Raw genomic sequence first — 26,356 nt, 5'->3', positions numbered from 1 at the left:
ACTAAGTGCTTTTAAAGAAAACCCCGAGAATCCCCCATGAGGAGATAGGCTAGCCCAAAACCTGTCAGTTCTGTCAGCTTTCTACTACCTACAGTAAGGGCCCTTTTCCACCAGCGCGTTTGCGCTGGCTGAATCGCAAAAACGCAAACCGCTAGCGATTTTACAATCGCTACGGTTTGCTTTTTAACATAGGAATCGCGGTAGGTCATTTCCACTACCGCGATTCGTTTTTTACTTGATCGCGATCGCGCCGCGGAGCGACTTTTGCCGCGATTTTGCTATGTAGTGCATAGCATAGCAAAATCGCGGCCGCGAACGTCGGGGAATCGCCGCTAATTGCGATTCAGCAATCGCTAGCGTTCAGCGTGAACGCTAGCGATTGCTAGTGGAAAAGGGCCCTAAGTGACAGCAATATAGGAGAAAAGTAATTTATATCACATTGTACTCTTGGAGAAATGTACTTTTTATTGAGGTGTTTTCATGTATTTTAAACATTTTTGTGGGTCTTAAAACCTGCAACTTCAAAAATCACAACAAATGAATTTCAGTGCTATCATTGTGTAGTAATTGGCTCCCGTAGCCATGCATATCTGCCAGTGTGCCGGCGACAAGACATAATATTGCTTGTCACAGAAAACCATATACCCTCCCAAACTCATTTCACGTAAGCCCAGTCTTTTCTGAACGGGATATTGCGCACATCCCGGTGACATGAGCTGACGAGAAGCGGCTTTAGAATTGATCCAAGGTAAAGACGTCATCTACTGTCCAATTCTCACAGCATGCGGGATAAAGGTCAGGCAAATGTCACAGACGTCAAGTGAAGAGCATTGTGGGATTTCTATATATTGCCGCTCAGTGGCCAGACGTGTCGGGGCATGCAGGTTATCAGGCTTTCTGGTAGCTCTAAGGAGGGATAATTACCTGGCATTGCCGGTGGTGAGATTGGCCAGGGTGAACGCCGCAGCCTCTCGCACCTCCCCATTGTCCTTGTTCAATAACTGAATTATCTGCGGAATCCCTAAATGAAAAACAGCGCTTATTAGCTTAGCATGAAGGGCTGGAGCACTCAGCTCACCGCACACCACACAGCTTGATGATGTACCGTGATTATTGAACACCTCCTTGCTGGCCAGGTTTGAGCACATGGTGGCAATGGCCTGCAAAGAAGCAATCTTAACCCCATCATTATCCACGCTCAGCAGGTTCAGCAGAGTCTTCTCCACGTCTTGTTCATGGAAGAACTTTCTGTTCTCAGCTGTGATGGAAAAATAAATTGCAGTTCAATTACAGGCATGATTCACCTTTTAAAGACTTCAGCAAGGATATCTTAAAGCTGTACGATTGTTAAACATTTTAAAATGTAAAATATATGTAAACAGATACAAACAAGAAGCATGTTTCTTCCAGAGTAAAATGCTATAAATCACTTTTCTTCTATGTTGCTGTCACTAGTCCATCTCCTCATGGGGGATCCCCCCCCCCAACACCACCACCGATTTGCACACTACTCTGGCAGTTGGACTGAGCAACTGGCTTCCCTAAGTGCTTTTGGAAATAAAAGAAAAAACCCTGGGAATCCCCCATGAGGAGATGGGTTAGTCCAAAACCTGTCATTTCTGTCAAACTTCTACTACCTACTGTAGGTGACAGGAACCTAGGAGAAAAGTGATTCATAGCAAATTTTACTCTGGCAGAAATGTACTTTTTGATGTGATTTCATGTATTTCACATTTTACCATTTTTTTCACAATAGTGGTCCTTTAAAGCTGTACTACTATTGATACAAAAAAGTGCCCATTAAATTAATGTGGTATCATTAATCATATAAATCATCATATAAATAAAGGATTTTAAATGTATCTCAGCACTCACTTGTGCTAGAAATGGTGTTAAACGCAGGGGCGTAGCAATAGGGGGTGCAGAAGTTGCGACCACATCGGGGCCCTTGGGCCAGAGGGGCCCCGAAGGGCCCTCCCTCAACTTTAGTATTAGATTTCTATTGGTCCTGTGCTCATAATAATCACTTCTATAGATACTTTGAACAGTGGTAATCATTAACAAACTATTTCCCATCCCCTTCTTGCACCTCTGACACTGTAGTTGCCATTGGCAAGTTTTGGTGCTCCGTATCAATTGTTATTTATAGAGTGCTTGGGCGGCCCCATTGTAAAACGTGCATCGAGACCCACAGCTCCTTAGCTACGCCACTGGTTAAAAGGCAATACATATCTATGTAAAAACCAGTGCCAAGAACTAAAGCAAACCTGGTACACAACAGGTGCCTAAGTGGAGCAGTTACTCTGAGCAACCAATCAGAATACTTTAAACATCTGGTCTATTTTTACAAAGCTTATTAACCTGCCCCAGTAGTGTGTACCAGTTGAGCAGCACATGAAAGCAGTTGGGATCATGTCAAGCTGTGAGCACAGAGTTTGCAGGACTTTAGTCCCTGACACGCCCCCTTCAGCTACTGCTCAGTGATTGGGTGGAAATGTGACAGAAGAGGAAGCGATTAGGGCAGACAAGCCTACAGCGGCTTCTCTTAGTTACCATAGTTACCACTTATCAGCAGTAGCGTAAGCAGGCCAGTGCTAACCCAGGGACCCTTTGCAACAATGACATGGGGGACAGCCCCCATCATAAGCAGCATTAGCCCCCTTTGTTTCTGCACCCTCTTCCTGGAGGCTTTGTTTCTGTGTTTCTGACTGCCCGAAAGCCGGATACTGGACCCCCCTGGTCTCCCCCAAAATGTATAGTGGTCTTTAGGGTCCCCTGCAGAGTGTTTGGCAGCAGAGCAAGCCCACCTGTCCGGCACTCCATCATCACTTTGCATGCTCTCTGACTTCATCCCTGCTGACACCTCCTCTCAGTGACCTGGAGCATGTACCATCATAACAGGATAGTCAGTCACTGTGGCTTCCACCACATACTGTACGAGCCTATGGTTTTATTTTATATTTAAAAATTCACAAAGCAGATTGAATGTTTTGTTGTCTTTGCTCAATGGCGGTCTGTTAAGTGTCCCAGAGCTAAAGTACATGACCTATTGAGATTTTTTATCTATCCCCTGCACTCAGAAGCTCTTCTCTGCAAGGAAATAGTTTTATGACTGTAATTCCCTGTCAGTGAGGGCTATGCTATAATCCGACAGAAGCTGTCACTTGCATGCCTGAACGTTAACGCTTTCAGGCAGAAACATACAGTATGTCCCCTTGGGTATACTTATTACTACTTGGTGGACTTTCTCTGAATTAGCACTCCGTAAACTTTGACTACTTGACGCTATTACAAGAAACCCCTCCCGTTTCTTTTTCAGTCCTGTGAAATAGTTCCCAGTCTTGTAGTTTAATCCCCTGATGGGGAAATATGTGGAACGGAGATATTTCCATATAAGGAGATGACATTTTGCCTCCAGATCGATAGTGTCAACCAATTAGTGGAATAATTGTGCTGAGGATGTTCTGGCCCCTCGCTGGGCGCATCAGGCCCCCTTCAGCAGCTCTGCAGGGGATCAGGATCATTAACAGAGATGGGGGCGTATATAACTGAGCAATCTAGAGGTGCAAACAAATGATTGACAAGTAAGTTTGAACCTTTACATACAAAAAATTACATATAAAAATGAACTTTCAAATTAGGTGATTTAAAAGGCACATGGAAAGTATGGATACACGTCATGCTTGTGTAAAGTCACATACAGAATCGAGTGAAGATTATATACACATTCAACGCTGTATTCATTTTTCAGGTGAAACATTTAATAAATATTTTAAGTTGGAACCATAAGTTTTCCTTCTGCTCAATTTGAGCTCCATTCAATTGCATCAGAATGCCCAAGCAGCTCGGGGTGACCCAAACCCACAAGGAAAGTATAGGGGGCCAAAAGAGACCGAAAAACCCTCCTACTTAAAAAGCAGAAGGTATTTGCTATAATTCAGATTCAAGTGTGTAACTGTGGTTATCTGCAAGAGATAATTTGCATATTCAGCATTGGTGCATTGTGGGTAACCACTGTTACACACTTAAAGAGGAACTCCAAAGAAAATAATGTAATACAACAGTGCTTCAGTTCTTCAGTAATTATGCATAAATAATTTAGTCAGTGTTTGCCCATTGTAAAATCTTTTCTCTCCCTGATTTACATTCTGACATTTATCACATGGTGACATCTTTACTGCTGGCAAGTGATGTCACTGGAAGGAGATGCTGCTTGCTTTTTTGGCAGTTGGAAACAGCTGTAAACAGCTATTTCCCAAAATGCAATGAGGTTAACAGACAGGAAACTGTCAGGACCACAAGCACTTGAGAAAGGGCTCTCCGCCCGAAACGTCGTGCTAGTCTGTTTATGCTGTATAACCGCTGTAAATAAACTATAACATTTTGGAGTATCTCCTGGCTTGGATTGGTCGAGTCTGGATTGGTATCACAAATAGGACCATGGTCCTGACATCACACTGTGGGAGGGGTTTCAACATATATTAGCCATACAAAGCCCCTGATGATCCGTTTGAGAAAAGGTAAAGCTTTCTCATGTGAAAGGTGGTATCAGCTACAGATTGGGATGAAGTTCAATTCTTGGTTACGGTTACTCTTTAAATCTGAATTATCGGAAATACCTTCTGTTTTAACAAAGCAAATCACACTATTCAATTGCATGTGCATCTTATAATGGTATTGTTAGGAAGTTAGGTCCAGGACATTTAGGATCTGACTACAACATACCCAGATAGCTCAGGGTGACCCAGAACTACTAGGAGAGTATAAGGGTCTAAAAGAGACTGAAAAGCCCTCCTACTAAAAATCAAAGCTGAGTATAATTTGCCTTCTTAAAACAGGTGACATGTATGCACTGCAGGAGCTGAGTGTTTTCCTGCGCAGTGTGAGCTTTGACAAAATTATATCAGGAGCAAGAATAAGTAACTATGCCACAGAGGGCGTGACTCGATGGTGAAGGGGGGTTCTTATGAATGGAGTGGGCACGTTCAGAGGAAGAAAACTGCCACTTCCTCCCTGCCCATAATCGGCATGCGTCCCAATCAAAGTTTTCAGCTGAGCAGTCAGGGGAGCCCTGGCGGCAGTGAACTGTGAGAATGATGCTTTGACATAATCTGGCTAATTATACATGTGTGTGTGTGTGTGTGTGTGTGGGGGGGGGGGGTTAATCTGGTTATCTGTAGTTTAGCGGGCCTAATCTGGCTATACTGGGGGTACTTATACTGTGTTTACCTCTACTGGGGGGGTATCTCTAGTATTCTATACAGGGAGGCTACCTGGGACTCAAAGGTACCTTATAATGTTTTTGGTAGAGGGCCCCATGATTTTAACCTAGAACAACACATTCTGTGGGAATCCTTGGAGTCGTATTCATATTTGCCTTCCTAAATCTCTTGCGGGATGATGACTTTTGGTATTACTCTGCTTAGGTGACATGCGAGCGTCAGTAGATGAATGACTCTACCATCCCGCCAGCCATAATGCGCCCCTGGCATCGTCTGATATAAAGAAAAGACAAACTGTCAAAACATTGACATTCACCAATGGCAGGAGTCAGAGACGTCAGTGCGAGAGGCGAGCGTCCGCGTCCATTATCCTGAATTATTCTGAATTGAATTTTGCACTGAATGTCACATACCGCTGAGAGATGACTTGGCGATGGCCTTGGCGGCATTCCTTTGTATGTCAGCCAAGGGAGACGTCTCCGCAAAGGTCAGAATCTTCCGGAGTCCTCCGGACTGCTGGAGAAGCTGCACTGTGTCCACATCCTCGAGGCAGTTAGCGATGATCAGAAGTGCCTCCACGTGCAAGTCGTTCAGCTCCTAATCAGGCATGAAAGGTAAGTATGCAGACAAAGGGGAGATGATGAGCAATCTACTAGCAGCAGCAGCAGCAGCAGCAGCAAATAGCAGCTCCTATATTCATTTGTATTGCTGGGGTAGATCTTGATGCACAGTGTGGTCCATCAACAAACACTTAAACCAAACTTAAAGCGGACCTGAACTCAGAACTTCCTCTTTGCTCTAAAACATAAGCAACAGCAAAATAACCTATAAAGAAAAACATTTCTTTGTTACAGCTGATACAAAACCTGCAAAAAAATCCGGGCCTTCAGGGAACCCTGGCCACCAGCCAAGCAGAAAGTGACGCGCGCTTGTGGTAACTTCCTGCTTTGGGTATGTAGCAGCGTATTGTAAAGCTATGCTTCCGCGCATGCACGCCGTGACATCGCAATGCCAACGTTTAAAAAAAAAACCTGCACTGCCATAAAGTAACATGACTTTCGGGTCGACGCAGATCACCGCAGGTCCAGCACGGTAACGTAGTTCTGCGTTAGCGTTAGACTGGAGACTTCCGGCGCAGTGTACTACAACATAGGAAGAATAAACTTCCCCATAGGGCAGTATTTCCCAACCCTGTCCTCAAGGCCCACCAACAGTGCAGGTTTTGTGGAGATCCACAGAGGAAGTTAATCAGCTCTGCTGAAACACTAATTACCCCACCTGTGAATGCTTGTGGTTTTCTGCAAAACAGGTACTGTTGGTGGGCCTTGAGGACAGGGTTTGGGGAACTCTGCCATAGGGTTTCATTAGGCTGCGGTAGCATTGCGGCACCACGCCAGTGTGAAAGGGCCCTTGGGGTTAAGCATCGGTAGTGGAGGGTTCTGTGTGAGAGTAGGGTTAGATTAAGCTGTATTTTTTAATTCTAAAACTTTTTTTAAAGTAAATATCTTTTCGTTTTATTTGGCGTCTGTTTTAAAACGGTACTTATCGTTTACATGTTTTCGGCTTCACCCTGCGCCCAGTTGAACATGATCTTTATCATTCATTAAGATTTCAGCTTCACCCGCTCCCATTTTTCCTTGCGCCTCAATTTCATGCACACAGTAATAATACCTTTGTTTCCAGAATTTTTAGGAGCTGATCCAATGCTTGATTCTCCTTGAGTGCCAACCTGCATTCCGCTTCACTGCTGATACTGCCAAGAGTCTTCAGAGACAGCAGCTGGATGAGTGGGTAGTCGGACTTCAGAAGCTCCAGCAAAGAGGGCACGGCATTGTGCTCACACACGGCACTGCGACTCTGGAAGTCCTGAGATTAGATCAACACAGAGCATGAGTCCAGCTGTGCTTAGTAATTAGTGATGTGTGCGAACAGTTCGGCAGCAAACAGTTATGAGCAGCCTGGCTCTGTACTACTTCCGGGTCACAAGGTCCCTCAGTAGTACGCAGACGCTGGCCCGGCAGTGCACTTGTGGCCGGGCACGCTCTGCGCATGTGCGTGGCATCACAACCAGCGCCTGCGTACTACTGAGGGACCTTGGGATCCGGAAGTATTACAGAGCCAGGCTGCCCATAACTGTTCGATGCCGAACTGTTCGCGAACAGTTCGAAAACATCTCTATTAGTAATCACTATGGTTTCCAATCACTACCCATTACCGAATTCCGTAGTGCAGAAAACAACTGATTTTACCAGTTTGCCAACTCTCAATTCACTAAGGCTGTTACAGCATGGAAAAGTAAAATTACCAACCAGTGAGGTAAATGACCGACTTGTGCGGTAAATACCTCAATAGATGTCAATTCACTAAGATTAGAGCATGCGGTAAAACAAGTGAGATGTTTGTTATTTTATACCCAGCCTGGAGCTGTTGGTAGTGAACAAACAGCCATTCAGTTAAATGAACAGGCAAGGAGCCAGCCAATAGGAGAAGCCACGATATCCTACTAATCCCTCCATTGGCACCGATGTACTGCCGGGCGAGAAAATAAACACAAGATGCAGAAGCAAGGCACATTCACAAAGGAACGACAGACCACTTGTACCAGAAGAATCAGCACAACTCTGGACAGAAGTGGGAGAACATCACCCTAGCAGAGCACAGCTTGCTGCCAAGACCTACTCCACAGCTGGTTTGACTTTTACTTTTTACCAAACAGGTCTTAGTGAATTGAACTATGTTTTTCAGTAAATTTCTGAACTATTACCGCATGCGTGAAAATCTTAGTAAATTCGGGGAAAAAATCTAAAATACCGTATGCGGTAACTTACCAGCCTATTATTTTTTACCGAACAGGTCTTATGCCTGGAACACACCATGCAGATGGATCGAATCGATAATTTCCAACAGGTCTGATCTGATTTCCGATCCTTTTTCTTATCGATTTTATGATCAGTTCTGTACAAAATCAATAAGAAAATTGATCAGAAATCAGATTGGACTTCAGATATTATCAATATGACCTGTCAATCTGATGGGAAATTGCATGGTGTGTATTAGGCGTCAGTGGATTGAAGCCATTGACTCCAAGTAACCACATAATTGCCAGGATGGGTAATACTCTACCTGGTATATATATATATATATATATATATATATATATATATATATATATATATATATATATATATATATATATATATATATATATATATTAGGGTACAGTCCTTTTGTAGAGTGAAGGATCAAAAAACACAGTCCTTTTAAAAGGCAATCCACTTTGCCTGTATAGACCTTTGGTTACTTTATAGAAAAGGACTTAAATTCAAAAGACGAGGAACTGAAGTGCTATAGTATCAAGGACTTTGTAGAAAAAACTTTATTGACACATATTACAAAAGTATTAAAAGAGGTTCTTCAATTCCACATAATTAGTTTCCAATAAATGGTACATCAAGATACATCCAAAAGGCTGAAGCTGATGGAGCTGATAGGAATTGTATTCTGGCTTGACTTAGTTGTAACCGTGAATGAGCATTGTGTCTTTAGAGGCTCTAAAGACATATTTTCTATAAAGTAACCAAAGATAATACTCTACCTGGGCCAGCAAGTATATACATTCAACAGCATTTTTCTTGACATCAGGATCCGGGCTTCCTAACAATCGGTTGAGGTGTTCCAGGCCGTTCAGCTCGAATATTCTGGCCTTGCTGGAATAGTCAATAGCCATATGTGCCAGGCACAGAGTAGCAAACTCGTGGATCACAACTTCCTCTGTAAGAGCAACAAGCACAGATGTAAAGACATACATAACGCATAGCATCTCCTATTAGATCATGTTATCTGTATAGGGGTTAGGGCCTGTTTCCACTACACGCAGATTCTGGATGCAGAAAAACTCCAATGAATGCCTCCACACTCCAACTCCAATGAATGCCTATATAGAGCCTGTTTCCACTAAATGCGATTTGCAGATTTCTGCATCATACATCGTTTCCCATAGCCACATCCAGAAATCTGGATGCAGAAAAACTGATGCAGAACTGATGCAGAACTAGTGGAAATAGGCCCTTAAAGAGAACCCAAGGCGGGTATTTGAAATCTTAAGAGACCGCAAAGGCATGTTCTGTGCATAATGACATGCCTCTGTGTCTCTGTCTTGCCACCTCCGGGGTCTCCTGTGCCCCCCTATAAAGAGCGGCTGGCTAGCGACAGTCTCCTTGTCACTAGCCGTCTATTTACCTTCTGTATGTCATTCAATGTGTGCTCCCCTGCCTCTGCCTTCGCCGCTGCCTGCCTCCTGTTAGCTTCCTCCAATCGGAAGTTAAGCTGCGACTCAGGACGTACCTCCCAGGTCGCGGCTAGGGCTTATCAGCTGGGGCTTATTTTCAGGGGAGGGCTTATTTTAGGAGAAACACGGATTAAAAGTCAAATACTTTGGTCACATAATGAGAAGACTGGATTCTGTGGAGAAATCCTTGATGCTTAAAAAATTGAGGTTAAAAGAAGAAGAAGAGGACGCCGGAGGCAAAGATGGATAGACAATAAGCTATGAACATGCCTATGCAACAGCTGAAAGAAGCTATGACTGACAGACACATTTGGCATGCAAAAGCACATACTGGTCATGAAGAGTCAACGAAACAAATGAGGGGGAGTAGGACATCTTCTACAGCGTACATAGTCATGTCAGTAACTGACCCTCAGAAGAGCTCACAATCTAATCCCTTCTACAGTCATATATTCATTGTAGTCTAGGACCAATTTTGTGGGAAGCCAATTAAATGATCTGTATGTATTTTGGGGATGTGGGAGGAAACCAGAGTGCCCAGAGGAAACCCAATGCAGACACATGGAGAGCATACAAACTCCGTGCAGATATTGCCAATGCCATGGCTGGAATTCAGACCAGGAACCCCTCGCTGCAAGGCAAGAGTGCTATCCACTACGCCACTATACTCACCATTGATTTTTGAAGGCAAACACAATTGGATAAGGTAATACTGGAGAGGAGTTCCTCTGACCTCTGCCCATTCAAGGAAGGGCGTAACTGAAGGTCAGGCAGCATGAGTACAGATTCTGTGAACAACGGATTCTGGGTAACAACTACAGGATGGAATGAAAGTTATCACTAACATTACTAGGCTACTGTCCTCTAGTCCGGCCACACTGCACTCTGTACTGGTTCACTCCTGCTCTTGGAGTTACACTTTAACATTAGTATGGAGACTGCACCAATCCCTGCAAGCAGAAATCAGATACACCAGAGCCTTCTGAACAGATGGTTGGTTATTCATTATATTCATGATATTTTACAAATCGGAACTACCTTCTGGAACAAGGCGAGCAATTAGAGAAGGGATGATATCCAGCTTCAGCATCAGTTTCCGGACGTCACCTGGGAGAAAACATGAATAAGAAAAAAAGTGAATCTAATAACATTTCAATATATTCTAAGCCAGAGGAGACAGACGAATGCAAAGCCCGTGTGTGTTGGAAGCATGGACGCAGCAATCACCCCTGCGACCCCCGCCATCGCAGGGGGCCCTGGAGGCTTTGGGGGCCTTCCTCCACCCACTCCCCAACTGCAAGTCCAGCTAATTAGCAAAAAAAACCTCCCCGTTCACTCACAAAAATCCCTGCCTCCTACCGCTATTCAGAGTAGCTTCATGCCTCAATTAAAACAATAGTTCAGAGTGAACCTCCAGGCCAAAAATCTACTCAGCAGCACTGAAAAGGCTTGGGGGGGGGGGGGGGGGGGGGGGGGGGGAGGGGCTTGATTCACACAGCGGTGCTAACTGTTAGCATGCTTGTGAAAAGCCCCTTATCTCACCTAAAAATCCTTTGTGCGCACAAATTAGCGCAAAGTACCACGCGCAAAACTTTGGCGGGCAAAGGCCGGTGTGCGCATCACATTGGGTGCGACAAAAACGGCGCACCCGATTCGCCTATAAGGGCGCATTGGATGCGCCCTAAACGGCGCATGGGTGCGAAGTACCGCGTGCGATCTGATTCAGCTTGGTGCGTGCTAACCACCTAGCACCCTAGTTAGCAAGTCCAAAGCCTTTAGGCGTGCTAACTAGGTGTTTCTTTAACACTTTAACAGCATCAGAAATTTGTTTTTCTTACCCAAGCCTCATGTTTAGCTGCACAGAAGCTAAGCTCCGCCCCATCAAACAACTCTCCCCGGGCATTTTTCCCCTGATGCTGTGCAAAGCATGATGGGATTTCTGAAGTTTTTGTTCTCACTGCCTAGCACGCGCAGCTGGGAGGGGTGATAAGGACACAGGACAGTTGGAACTGTGTCTCGTGCTCCCTGTCACCTCCTTTCAACCAAAAAGATGGCTGCCCCCATGAAATCACAAATATTTGCCTGTTTTTTTAAAACAGGGTGGGTAAGAGATTATATTACCTATCTATTTTAATTAACATAACTACTGTAACTTATTGACAGTATGTTTGTTTAGCCTGAAGTTCCTCTTTAACCCTCCTGGCGGTACGCAGTTTCGGTCGCTATGGCGACGATCGGACATGTCGTCATCGACGTCATGCGCAGTCCCGATCCTCCCCAAAGCGAAGCCTGGAGCTGATTGGGAGGCTGCGCCACTGCGGGATCCCTGGGGGGTACGTATTACGGGGGGGCGATCGGAGGGGACCGGAGGGACTTGGGGGACACAGGTAGCTATAGGCTAGCTACAAGTATTACAACAAGTCTTATTTAAAAAATCCCTCCCCTGCGGCGGCTACCCCGAGTGTAGGTCAGGGTTACCGCCAGGCGGGTTAAGCTCTTCAAGGCAGGGTCGTAACTAGAAATCACTGGGCCTCCCTGCAAAACTTTGGATGGGGCCCCCTTCCGCCAGGACAGAGTACTCGGGGAGAGGTTGGGGGCTGGACATGGTACAGAAGAGCCTGCTGCATACTGAATAGGGACTGTCTACAAATCTTTGTCTGCAAAACTTTGTATGATTCATTATCAGTGGCTGAGCAGATGCAGTCATTAGAACGATTGTGCAGTGAGCAGAAAGTTTTTTCTCGCCTTGCCCTTAGTTGTCAGTCTCTCAGGATGGTGCCCCTGTGGCTTCTGGGCCCCCCTGCGGCTGCAACCCTTGCAGGGTCTATTGTTACGCCCCTGCTTCAAGGAATCTGAGGAACAGTATTCCAGTCATAAGAAACTTCCATCTTTCCTGGAGAACCCCTGCAATATCTGACTCACCGTGGGCCGCCATGATGCCGCACACCATCACCGCGTTTCTTCGTACCGTCTTGTCTTCATGAGAGATGAGTTTCGCTAGTGACTCCATCGCGCCCAACCCGAGCAGCGTTACTTTATTTTCATCTCCTGCAGGAACCGGGTTTAATAATTTAGTGTTATTGAAAGTATAGTACAGCTTGTTAAATGATCGATAAAAGTAAGCGGTGTGACCTATATTAGGCTGAAGAGAAACTGAGGTAGCAAGCAACAGTAATCAGAACAGAAGCCAACGAGTTTATTGGTGTTATTGTAATAAATGGCGGCTTCTTAACTGCGTTATTTTGTACAATGGATGTTTTTGTTTCCTTGGGCTCAATTCACTCAGCATTGCTGCATTCAGTACTGCAGACAACAGCTGATTTTACCAAACATCTTATCAAATACCAATTCACTATGTCCCGGTTCACATTAGCTTTTGCAGCACAATAGGAACCTATGAAAACAAACGTTTTACAGCACACTGACTGTAAAAATGGACCATTTGGCTAGATGGCCGGATCCGTACTGCTGACTCCGCAAAAAACTCAGATGTGAACCGGGCCTTAGGCTGCTACTGCATGGAAAGCTGAAATTATCGACTTGTGAGGTAAATACCTCAAGAGATGTCAATTCACAAAGGTTAGAGCATGCGGTAAAACCAAATGAGATGTTTGGTATTTATCTCCACACGCTCTTCCGATGCAGCCCCACTGTACCGTTCTCTCCACTGGTTACCCATTACCCAGAGGATCCAGTTCAAACTCCTGAGTCTGACTCTAACATACAAAGCCCTCCATGAGTTGTGCCCTCCATACATCTCATCACTAATCTCAAGATATTGTCCCTCCCGCAACCTTCGCTCCTCCCAAGAAATTCTCCTGGCCTCTAAGCTGATCACCTCCTCTCATGCTCGCATCCAAGACTTTACACGAGCATCATCTCTTATCTGGAACTCTCTTCCACAGCCTGTACGTCATGCTTCAAACCTGGACATCTTCAAACGCACTCTTAAAACACACCTTTTCAGACAAGCTTATAACATTCTATAGCCCTTATTTACATATCTGACACAATGTAATCAGAGGCAAAGGGTCACTGCCTCATCCATCCTCCACCCCCTTACCTAGTGTGTCCCCCACAACCCATTAGATTGTAAGCTCGCAAGGGCAGGGTCATCCTCCTAATGTTTACTGTTCTTGTAACAATATTTGTGCTGCTTGGAACTCTGCTGTACATTTTGTTAGTGTATCTATGTCCCCCTTGTCGTCTTATTGTGCTTTGTAAAGCGCTGCGGAATATGTTGGCGCTATATAAATAAAAAATAATAATAATAATCTCCAGCCTGGAGCTGTCGGTAACTAACACAGATAAAGGTTAAACAAAGCAAAGCAGTACACCGCGGACAACGTGGACTTGATTGACAATGGCGCTCGCACAGGCGCAGTAGGGGAGGTCGGCCTCTGCACTAGCGGGGAACGCGGGCCGGCGGCTGCATGCGGAGATGCTGCGTGGGACATGTCGGCTTCAAGGGGCTGGAGGAAGCCCCGGGTAAGTATATCATGGGGAAGCACAATTTGCTTTATGCTTTCTTTAAGACCTGCACATGAGCTCAACCAAACCACCTGATTGTCGGCTGATTTTGGTCTGCTGGACGACAATTAGGCGTGTGTACATGTGGCCAAAGACTAGACAAGCGACTGATAACAGGCATCTTATATTCTGAAAAATACGGTAGTTGGGTCCCGCCCTGTGGTTGCAGGAGCTGCTCCTACTATAGTTAGGATTCTGTGCCTTGATTATATTAGCTGAAATATGACAAACCTTTTTGTGCAAACTTATACAAAGCATCGCAGGACTTGGTGAGGATTTCCTCCTCTGGAGACTGGAGCATCAACACCGCTGTCTCCGCCTTCTTGCCTTCAATAGCCAAAGGATCAAACTGGAGGGAGGAACAAGCAGAAAGGGAAAGCGAGGCTGAACAATCAATCAACGTGTGATCAACACAGAACATGCAACAAACTACCGACTTTTTCCTTTTCTTCTTGATTCCTATTGGTATTTACTGTTACAGTTATTGTTCTGTGTATTTTTACTTTCAGTTGTTTGGAATTTTGTACTGGCTTTTTTCTTTTAACCACTATAGGACCGCTCCACACTAATTGGCATGAACGCGCCGGCAGCCCCAGTACCGCCTAATGCTGATCGGCGATTGCCACTAGGATACTGTTAGACGGTGAAACCACTGTCTATTTCTACTGTACAGCACTGCGATCTACGGCTGCCCTGTACTGTCACGGCTGTCCCCTTTAGAGGCTCAGGAGTCATCGGCTGATGCCCATGACAGCTGATCACGGTGATTGGCTGGCGGGGAAGGGAGGGAGGGAGGGGCCGGTGTTAAAATAAAAAAAATAAGCAAATTTATTATAAAATAAATATTTATAAAAAACAAACAAACAAACATCATTGGAGCGATCATAGCCCACCAACAGAGAGCTCTGCTGGGCAAAAAAAGGGGGGGAGGGAAGGATCACTTGTGTGCTGAGTTGTAGGGCCCTGCAGCGAGGCCTTAAAGCTGCAGTGGCCTATTTGTAAAAAATGGCCTGGTCACGAGGGGGGTTTAAGCCCGTGGTCGTCAAGTGGTTAAAGGACAACTGAATTGAGAAATATATGGAGGCTGCCATATTTATTTCCTTTTATACAATACCAGTTGCCTGGCAGTCCTGCTGCTCTATTAGGAGTAGTGTCTGAATAATGCCAGAAACAAGCATGAAGCTAATCTTTCAGATCTGACAATAATGTCAGAAACAGGGGCGTAACAATAGACCCTGCAAGGGATGCAGCCGCAGGGGGGCCCATCCGAGAGACTGACAACTAAAGGTGCGTACAAACGCACGACAGCAGCCAACGACGGGTCCGTCGGCACCTCCCGCTGGGCAGGTTTTTAGCAGACTGTAGTGCGTGTGTACGCACTGTTGGCGGACTTATAAGGCTGTTCCTGAACGATCCGCTCAGCCTTATCAGTCTGCCTATACTACCTATACTGAAGGGGGGTGGCTGATGACAGTGGCCTTGGGCTGTAAAGAGTATAAATCCGGCCCTGCTGAGAAAGGGACCTGCGCGTCCTGAAACGTTGGCTTTGTGTTTGCATTAATAAACACTACACCGTAATTTGAGAAGTGCAAGCTTTTTTTCATATAGTTTATGTATTAGGAAAGGGGGTGCTGTAAATCACATTGAAAATTTGGCTTGAGCATGCTGATATTTGATTGGCATAAACCAAAGGTGTACAGGTTAAACTCAGTTACCTTAATTTATCAGTAGCATGGCACAGGGCGGCATTACTACTGCGGGCAACTGTCTGGTGTACAAAATGCAATGCAATGAGGTTGTGGATTTCAAACGCAAAATCAGTCATGCAGTATAAAAGTGCTTGCGATTTCAGAACCCCACGTTTTTGTTCTCAGTTTATTTATATATGATCGCCACATTTATACTGTCATATTTATAAAAGAGCAATTGCATTTTGACCACGGGTGATCCGTACTTAATAACCAGGATCAGTATTCGCTAGCTGTAACCATTGCACCTTACTAGAATATGTAGTTATGTTGCCCATTGATGTGCACATGCCGCCAGCACTTCTGGCACTGATGGTTAGCACCAGACTGCCTGGCCACCCAACTGACTGTCAGCATCAGACTGCTTGACCTACCAACTGACTGTCAGCAACAGACTGCTTGACCTCCCAACTGACTGTTAGCATCAGACTGCCTGACCTCCAACTGACTGTTAGCATCAGACTGCCTGACCTCCAACTGACTGTTAGCATCAGACGCCCTGACCTCCCAACTGACTGTTAGCATCAGACTGCTTGACCTACCAACTGACTGTTAGCATCAGACTCCCTGACCTCCCAACTGACTGTTAGCATCAGACGCCCTGACCTCCCAACTGACTGTTAGCATCAGACTGCTTGACCTACCAACTGACTGTTAGCATCAGTCTCCCTGACCTCCCAACTGACTGTTAGCATCAGACTGCTTGACCTACCAACTGACTGTTAGCATCAGACTCCCTGACCTCCCAACTGACTGTTAGCATCAGACGCCCTGACCTCCCAACTGACTGTTAGCATCAGACTGCTTGACCTACCAACTGACTGTTAGCATCAGTCTCCCTGACCTCCCAACTGACTGTTAGCATCAGACTGCCTGACCTCCAACTGACTGTTAGCATCAGACGCCCTGACCTCCCAACTGACTGTTAGCATCAGACTGCTTGACCTACCAACTGACTGTTAGCATCAGTCTCCCTGACCCCCCAACTGACTGTTAGCCTCAGACTGCCTGACCACCTAACTGACTTGACAGCAACAGACTGCTTGACCTCCCAACTGACTGCAAGCATCAGACTCTCTGATTTTCTGACTGTTAGCATCAGTCTCCCTGACCTCCCAACTGACTGTTAGCACCAGACTGCTTGACCTACCAACTGACTGTTAGCACCAGACCGACTGACCCGGTCCTCATCCGGTTGCTTCACCACTTCAGTGTTGAGAACCTGAACCGTCCAATTTTAGTAATTAGGTGGCAAACTTACCACATCCTTCGGTGGTGGTTCAACTTCCTTCTTGACTTTTTTACCCATTCTAGAAAAGAAGAATACTATCATTAATTTGACACACAAAAAAGAGAAGGGACAGAAAACATAGTCGGAAGTTATTTACAACCTGGAGAAAATGTGCGCAGTGTCCAATAAGGCTTGGTTCACACATAAATCTGCACATTTCCGGTTTGGTCCAGTACTGTCCTGTCAGTTATGTATCAGTTTTCCTGACTGGACCGGAAGTGTACACCTTTTATGTGTGAACACACCCATAGAGACACATGCAAAACTGATGCCAACTGTCAAACAGGACAGGACTGGAAACCTTTTTATGTGTGAACCCAGCCTAAAGGTGGCCACATACTATGCAAATAAAAGATCCAATGTAACACCAATCTGATAAATCCAATCGGTTGTTCCGAAAAATCAAAAGCTTTTTTTTTGTTTTTGATCGAGAAATCCTTTTGAATTTTTTTTTAGTTTGAACATGTTGGAAAATTCAGACCAGTTTTATCAAGAATTGTATAGTGTGTGATGTGTATTCAACCAGAAAAAACTGTATGTAACTATCCAGTACATTTTTCTCCCGATTTTTCCAACCAAACAATTGCTAATGCGGCTTGATTGATAAGATCCGACAGGTCCGATCTCGCCGCCGCCGATTCCCTGCGCGTTCCCCACGAGCGGACAATGGCAGGGAATCGAGCGGAAGATAAGCGGCGCCGGCGGGGACGAGCAGGTATCGAATCCAATGCACGCGCAGGCGAGCGGGGACGCGGCGGGTACGCGCGGGGATGCGAAAGAGGCGATCCGGCGGCTAATCGAGCCGCCGGATCGCTACGTGTAGATGTAGCATTGGACTCTAATGCTCAAATCGAATCTAAATAAAATAATTGTATGGTGTGTGGCCACCTTAAGGCACTAAACTAAAGCCCAATCTACACGATACGATTCTATTTACGATCCGATTAAATCCGACATGTCCGATCAGGATTCGATTTGATTCAATTCGATTTGCCATTTCAAAACAATCGTAAATCGAATCAAATCTAATTTAATCCGGATTGGACATGTCGGATTTAATCGGATCGTAAATAGAATTGTAATCGAATCGCACAAAGAATCGTATCGTGTAGCTTGGGCTTAAAGCACTACAAAAAAAAAGAACGCGGGGAATTGCTGCTGAATTTGTTCTAAAAAACACTAGCAGAAACACTGAGCGATTGCGATCAGCGATCTGTAGTGAGTCCCAGGCGCTACGTATGTTTGTAACAATTTTTAATGACTGCGGAGTGTCCCTTTAAGGTATGTTGCCATATAGAAAAGTAGCAAAAGGTGCATAAGACTGTGTACGTTTTTTCTTATGCACAAGGCATCTTAATGCAGAATCTTCGCTGTCACTTCTCCAGGATGAGTTCCGTGTTCTTGTGTACGACAATATTGCACATTCCACTTTCATTAAGGATGACCGACCATCCTATCCTCACGTAATTGCCCTTGCAGACAGTGTCAGTGTTATGATCATGTCTGCTGTTTGTCATTTGTACCGCGCACAATCATACGCCTCACCTTTCAAGATGATAAATGATAGCCTGGATACACACTTCTGGCCGGAGAACATTTGCATGATTTTACATGCAAAGAGACAATTATTTTTGTGACACTGATAAGCCTGAATGGACGCTGGAGAAGATGTGGCGAATTCGGTCTGACAGCGACATGTGCGGCGCGTGGAGGACGGAGGACGTGCAGGAATAGAACAATCAGATAATGTTTCACCACTGGCAGGCAAGCTGCGCAGCTATTAGGGAAGAATATGTAAGCTTTAGATAGTATGGAAGGGGTTTGGAACCATTGTTTTTTATTGTTGTCCGATGCAATAAATTTGGGCGCATGCGGCAAATGGACTATTTGGGCGCCATCCATAGACACCAATGTATTTTAGCCGTATTTGGGTGCTGGAGCTGGTACAGTGTCTGCTATCTATCAGGCACCCAGATTTTCGCTCCGGGCGCCTATGGCGATGCCTGAGAATTAGGGGTTCAGCTGCGGTGATGGGGTGGGAGGGTGGTTGGGTAATTAGGCGTTAGGTAGGTAGTTTGGGGGTAGGGTAAACGGTTAGGAGTTAGGAAGGTCATTTGTGCACAGGGTAGGGTTAAGGGTTAGGCATTAGGTAGGTTGTTGAGGGTTAGGTTTGTGTGTGTGTGGGGGGGGTTAAGGTTTAAGCGTTAGGTACAGAGTTGGGACAAGGTCCTCCAGCACCCAAGGCTGAGACGCCAAAGGGCACCCCTCCATCCCTCCCACCCCAGCCGTCACACACTGATTGCTATTAGACTAAGAGGTGCCCCTGTGCTCCCCCCAAACACCTTAATCTCTAGTAATCTGGCTTACAGTCACTGCTATGTATCCCCTTTTCTGAGTTCTCTCTTCTTCAAACACAATAGGGGAATGATAGTTGAGTGAGTTGTGCACCCCCTTCCTACACTGTGCCCTGAGGCTGGAGCCTCTCTTGGCCCTGGTTAGGTAGGTAGTTTGGAGGGGTGGGGGGGTTAAATGTTAAGCGTCAGGGGGGAGGGTTCTGTGTGAGGGTAGGGTTAGGTTTAGCTATAGTAAACTTTCGGTATTTAATACCGATATTTTACACTCTATAGTAAAATAATGGGTTTAAAGAGAATCTGTATTGTTAAAATCGCACTAAAGTAAACATACCAGTGCGTTAGGGGACATCTCCTATTACCCTCTGTCACAATTTCGCCGCTCCTCGCCGTATTAAAAGTGGTTAAAAACAGTTTTAAAAAGTTTGTTTATAAACAAACAAAATGGCCACCAAAACAGGAAGTAGGTTGATGTACAGTATGTCCACACATAGAAAATACATCCATACACAAGCAGGCTGTATACACCCTTCCTTTTGAATCTCAAGAGATCATTTGTGTGTTTCTTTCCCCCTGCAGTTCTCATACACTGAAGTTTCAGGCTGATCGTTACTTCCTGCAAACAGCTTTGCCCTTGTCTGTAATTCTTCAGTATGTGAAAGCCCAGCCAGCTCAGAGGACGATTTATCCAGCTTGTAAAAGATAAGAGAGAAGAGAGAAGCTTCCTTAATCTAAATAATACACTGGCAGTGTGCATAGAGGGGCCTGGAAGGGGGAGTTCATAGCAGAACCACAACACTGAAAAACTTGCCAGCCTTCCAGACACAGGCCGACAAGTCTGACAGGGGAAAGATACATTGATTTATTACAGAGACTGTTATAGTAAAAAGTGCTGCAGTAAGCTAGAACACATTAGAAGAGCTTTTTGAACTTGTAGGATGATAAAAAACAGGATGCAATTTTTGTTACGGAGTCTCTTTAAATTCCAATATTTTACTATCGGCATTACTGGGCGCCCAAATTTCTAGGCGCCTTTATTTGATGTACAAGTCACCATCTGCATACACACGAGACTGCTGCTTTATCCCCATTTACACTTAATCAGTTGCTCTCAGTTATAACTGAAAGGACAACTGATTTTCAAAGTAATGCCCATGTTTCCCAATGGCTCAGTTCACACTGTATGCGTTTTAACTGAAAGATTTCTCATAATGCACTGCTATGGAGAAGAAAAAAAGTGTACCAACTGATTTAAGAGAAACTCAAAACCAAGACTTGAACTTTATCCCAATCGGTAGCTGATACCCCCTTTTACATGAGAAATCTATTCCTTTCTACAAACAGACCATCAGGGGGCGCTGTATGACTGATATTGTGGTGAAACCCCTTCCACAAGAAACTCTGAGGACCGTGTTACTCCTGGCAGTTTCCTGTCTGTGAACTTTGTTGCATTGTGGGAAATAGCTGTTTACAGCTGTTTCCAACTGCCAAAAAAGCATGCAGCAGCTACATCACCTGCCAACAGTAAAAATGTCACCATGTAATAAATGTCAGAATGTAAATCAGGGATTTAAAAGATTTTACAATGGGCAAACACTGACTAAATCATTTATACATAATTATTTTAAAAATGAAGCACTTTTTTTATTAAATTATTTTTACTGGAGTTCCTCTTTAAGTGTAAATGGGGCCTTACTCTTTGCATTACGCACACACGACCACGCCGTGTCTGAATTCTGTCCCAGATACATTCCTCCTCTCCTATGACAGCCCTCCTCACCACGCCATCAGCAGGGCCGGATTTGTACTTTTTACCGCCCAAAGCCACTATCACCAGCCCTGACAGACGGCAAACCCCCACCACACACACTTTTGTTGATCCCAGTAACCAATGTATTTAAAGATGCTTATTGATGATGCAATGTTACTGAGTGATCAACCTTCCGATTTATTGGATTGGACAGTGTTGAAAGTGCTAATCCACTACAAATGACCAAATGCCCAATTTGTCAATTGGTAATCAATCTGTTTCAATTACATCTGAAATGAACGGAATGGTTATAATTTTTATTCAATTTATAGGCCAAATTAATGATTTCCCGCTTCATGCTTCATCCCCTGAGTCCTAGACACTTGCCCAACTGCTGCAGTTCACATGTTTAGCAGCTTGACTGCATGAGTGTGCCAGTCCGCTGCCCGCCCCTTGCTTCCTGATGCCCTTGGCCATGGCCTTTATGGCCTTGACTGAAATCCGGCCATGTCCATCAGTACTGTTTGTTCTGACAGCTTGAACTATCTTGGGCCCTCCCTCAATGGTAATTACCACTTCTATAGATGCTTTGAATAGTTGTAGTCATTAGCAAACTGTTACCCATCCCCTTCTTGCACCTCTAATACTGTGGTTGTACCAGGTTTCAGTGCACCATATTAATTGTTACATACCTCCCAACTTCTAGAGATAAGAAAGTGGGACACTTTAGGACACACCTCTAACCACACCCCCACCACACCCCTCGCTGTGCATATCAGAATCAAAAGATGTTGTTTTATCAGTTTTATCGGTCAAACCACACTGGTCCGTTCTATCATGATTCGTTTTTCTTCATTTTAACATTTGAAAATAATATATCAATTTCATTTATGGGAATAAAGTTTAGAGCCAAATAAACACATTTTCAGTATAAAAATACATGTATTTACATAGATCTGTACATCAGTCCTAAAAGTGGGACAAAGGAGGAAGAAAGAAGAACAGAGGAATTTGGTGCCCAAGGAGGGACTGCCCTCCGAAAAAGGGACAATTGGGAGCTATGATTGTTTTGTACAGAGTGTTTGGGGGGGGGGGGGGGGCAATGTAAAACATGCACTGGGGCCCAAAGCTCCTTGGCTACGTCACTGGCCTGCAGGTCTCTGTGCCTGCAAAATCCAGATAGTATTTACTGTGCCCTCATACACAAAGTCTTAGGATTGAAAGAATCGTTTCATTTCCTGAAAACGGTACATGATGTGAGTAAGATGTACAGGTGTCACGCTCCTATTAAGCCCCGCCCCTTCCTGTCAGTATAATGGAGCTACTGCAGATAGGCCCAGGTTAGTGCCAGCTCATGCATACACTTCATATACGGCCTGGTGTATGCTTGGACTGGACCGTTCTTATAATGGAATTCCTTAGCCTCCTCTGGAGTGATCTGTATTCTGCAGTCTGTGTTTAGCTTCACACCACAGAGCTGCCAATCCCCCATGCACAAGACTGCTAAAAACTCCCAGGCTCCTCTCTGAGGGATTGCCTCTCTCTCTCCTGCACAGTGTGTGAGATTTTACATCTTTCTCATAACAATTAGCACTAGCAGCTGATCTGCAACTGTGAAGTTAGGGAATTGTCCTCACTGTTCTCATCTACTTTGTGGCAATCAACCAAGTAAAATAATTTAAAATAAACACATGATGTACCTGCAAATGAATATTACATACTTACCTTACTGTTAGATCCTCTCAGAAGCTCACCATTTTCTTCTAACAATGAATCCTTCCATTTCTGACAAGATTTTGTCAGAACTGATATATATTACTTGCTGTCAGTTATATTTCAGTTGCTGTCAGTTATAACTGAAAGGACAACTGATGTGCAAGGTAATGTCTATGTTTCCCTATGGCTCAAGTGGGCAATATTAAAGTTTAACAGTGTGCTGACAAAGAAGCAGTTTTGGGGTAACGCCTATTTTCAAAATGGAGGATGGAGAATTCCATTGATCACAGTGGACAAACAGGAAGTTGGAGAGGAGAAAGAGATTGAGGAGTAGACTACACGGGAGGTAAGTATGACCTGTGTATGTTTATTTTGACATCTTATTTTCAGTTCAGGTTTTCTTTAAAGTATGACTCTACTTTCGCAGTACAATTCCTGTCGGCCCTGTGTTTTCATTGCGTTGCTTAAATCTTTTTTACCGAATGGTAACACTAAAGCAATGAAATCCTATTGGCATTTCATACTTACCACAGTGCGATGCGCCGGAAGTATCCATTCTGACGGGATGACAACAGCGTGTTATCGTCGAACACCCGCGGTGACATGCAGCAACCTGAAGTCGCACTGCTCAGCTCACATTATTAGAACCGAATCCGCCGCATTACATTGACAACACGCAGGTGTGAATGTGCCGATTGCTTGATCATCGCAGCATGCTGCTTTGCGACCAGGGCCAGTGTAAGCCACGTGGGGCAAAAGTAGCTTGGGGGCCCCCTACCCCCCAAGCGAGCAGAGAGCCCCCGGGACCCCTCTTCCACTGGAACCTCTCAGGTGGTCCCCCACTGACTTCCTGATCCCCATTGCTCCCCCCGCATGTTTCGTAGCTGCCGTCTGCCTGAGCCGGGTTGTAACAACTCACCTGTCCCGGCGGCTGCTCCTTTCCGATCTCTGTCTTCAGCCACGCTGCCTGCGCACGGCAGGGCGGGGGATTAGTGAATCAGTGGGGGCCACCTGGGGTGACCGGCGGAGGTGGGGGGCTGGAGGGGTCAGGGCCCTGGGGCAATTGTCCCCTCTGCAGCAATGAAAGCGCAGGCCCTGTTTGCGACTATAACTTAGTACGCGGTGCTCCCTGTCTGGCCATCAGCCAAGCAGGAAGTGACACGCGCTTGCGGTTACTTCCTGCTTCAAGGTATGCGGAAGTGCACAGAAGCGTATTCTAAAAATGCACTGTTGCCATAGACTAACATGAGTTCCGGGCCACCGCAAATCGCCGGTAACGTAGTTCTGCGCTAGTGTTAGATCAGGCACTTCCGGTGCAGCGTACCGCAATGTGGGGAGTGTGAACTTTCCCATAGGGAAACATCAGGTTGCAGTAGCAGTGCGGCATTTTCGCCGCACCGCGCCAGTCTGAAAGGGCCCTTAGTGTGGCATATTTATTCTATACAACTCAACATTCTGCTCTATGTGAGTTGGAAATTCTCTTCTATGTGTTCTGCAGCAGCGGTACTGCATCTGGTGTGCGTTATATACCACCAGGCAGGAGATAACTCATCACCACCTGTTCCCTTAACAAGCCCTCTGCCAAGTAACCTGGTACTGTTGTTTAAGGCTGGAGGACAGCTGGATTGATCCAGATTTAATAGTCACAGGTGTCCCTTCCATGGAGTATCGCTGTTCGGGTTCTCATGTGACCCACTTGTCTCATTATCAGCAGCACCTGTTACAGAAAACAGCGAGGGGACAGGAAAATCCCTTCCCAGAGCACAATAGCTCTATAAAAGCCTTCCTATTCCCATCTGAAGCCCCGGCGGCCATCTGTAATTTCCTGCATCGCGTTTTCAGCGCTTGGAAGCTGCTTTACTAAACGCAAACTCAGGTATTTAAAGGGGAACTGTAATGAAAAGAACGTAATGAATAAAAAAAATTATTTTTTGTTTTATGCCATCATGCCAGTCACCATAAGCGATCTGCGCATGTGCGGTTCTCTAAAGACTGAACCCTCTATTTTTACATTGTGACTGGGGTCGCTATACTTACCTAAGAAGTAGGAGAATTCCGAAACCAAGGAAAATAATGCCTCATCTTCCACAGCGCTCTGGGAGGATAATTCCACATAGCTAAACAGCCTAGGCTAAGAATCATTGGGAGGGAGGGGCCACATGCCAATATACAGCAATATTGAGATATAGGAAGTAGTTCTTACATTTCCTCCCACTGATACTGGGGTCCAGCCTCTAGAGAAGGTATTGTTGTAGCTGTACTTGATATAGCTATTTTAACACCCCTGTTGGATGGGCCCCCAGACTGTGGGGGTCACTAAAGGAGGACAAGTTAAGGGGTGGGCCTGGAACAAGGGCATAACAATAGCCCCTGCAACTCCTGAGCCTTTTGCGTTTCTCCTATACCTTCCATTGAGGCGGAATCGCCTCAAAAATGGTCCACACACCGCTCTACTGACTGCACAGAGCACGACCCGTGCTGTTTTGAACCTTCTCATAGACATTTATTGTCCACGCGGTCGGGTCATTTTTAAAAACCGTACACGGGCGAAAAAAAGCCGAAACCGCCTGCAGTGTGAAGAAGCCCTCACTCTTTTAGGTTAACCAATGAATGGCATCGTCCTGATTCAAAACTTCCTGAAAAAGTTATATGCATTAAATATATGAAATATTAACAGCTAATGCAGTCTCTGAGGCATTGTTTTTGTATTCTATTATTTCTTGACATAACCTCATAGGTTTTCTGGCAGGGGAGCCTTTGTCATATACTGTACAGTGCACATATAAGATATAACTCAGTGCAGAGCAGCCTGGAGAGACACAGGCTGCCCTTCCTCTCATTTATAGCTCTCTGATTATTAAAGCAGGGCTGAACATTTCCAGGCATCCGTATATGAAATGCGCAGTTTCCATATAACTATAGTAAAGTGGACACATTTCTCATATTAGCCTCTCGCTTACCTGCAGATTGCACAGCGCCGGCTGCCGCTCGCTACTGTGTATGGACGGTTGCTAGGAAACACGGGAACGCGCCTGGAGAGAATAGGGCTAAAAATAGCGGCGCACACGCATAGGAGATAATGCTGCCCTCTATGCGGTACTGCAGTTCTGTCGGTTCAGGGAAAGGCTACATTCTAATCTCGTGTCATTTCCAAATGGGATTTTTTTTCTCTCATTCCCTCTCTTCTGTGACAACTGTCTACAACAGGATCAAAGTAAGATTTGAATAGGGACTTTTTTTTGTTTGTTTGTTTGTTTGTTTTTTTCAGGTGAACAATTAGGGACACCGAGAATTCGCAAACATGGACATTTCTAATTTCTGCAGTGTTGTATTTGTTGTATTGATTTTTCTGTTACAAGGATAAAAAGGTAGATGCAACATGCGATGGGTCATTTCTCCTGTAAAATTTCCCTAATGCTGAACTTACTGTAAAGATTCTGCCAATCCTGACGCATTGTAT

At 45.1% G+C, this 26,356-nt stretch overlaps 1 protein-coding gene across 1 annotated transcript in view; it reads right to left on the bottom strand.

Annotated features, from left to right (window-relative positions):
• The window catches only part of ARMC3 (armadillo repeat containing 3), a 64,030-nt gene extending 38,116 nt beyond the window's left edge, over positions 1-25,914 (bottom strand). The window contains exons 1-10 of the mRNA XM_068238580.1: positions 25,857-25,914; positions 17,050-17,098; positions 14,272-14,389; positions 12,433-12,558; positions 10,549-10,617; positions 8,818-8,993; positions 6,894-7,088; positions 5,636-5,819; positions 1,106-1,258; positions 925-1,021 (exon numbers count right to left, since the gene is read on the bottom strand). Of these exons, the coding sequence (XP_068094681.1) occupies positions 925-1,021; positions 1,106-1,258; positions 5,636-5,819; positions 6,894-7,088; positions 8,818-8,993; positions 10,549-10,617; positions 12,433-12,558; positions 14,272-14,389; positions 17,050-17,097 (1,166 nt within the window). The 5' untranslated portion in view covers position 17,098; positions 25,857-25,914. The remainder of the gene's footprint in view (positions 1-924; positions 1,022-1,105; positions 1,259-5,635; positions 5,820-6,893; positions 7,089-8,817; positions 8,994-10,548; positions 10,618-12,432; positions 12,559-14,271; positions 14,390-17,049; positions 17,099-25,856) is intronic.
• Between the last annotated feature and the right edge of the window lie 442 nt (positions 25,915-26,356).

Source organism: Hyperolius riggenbachi, chromosome 5 (genome assembly GCF_040937935.1).
Source record: "Hyperolius riggenbachi isolate aHypRig1 chromosome 5, aHypRig1.pri, whole genome shotgun sequence".
In the NCBI taxonomy this organism is placed as follows: Eukaryota; Metazoa; Chordata; class Amphibia; order Anura; family Hyperoliidae; genus Hyperolius; species Hyperolius riggenbachi.
This window is presented reverse-complemented; position numbering and strand designations above follow the sequence as displayed.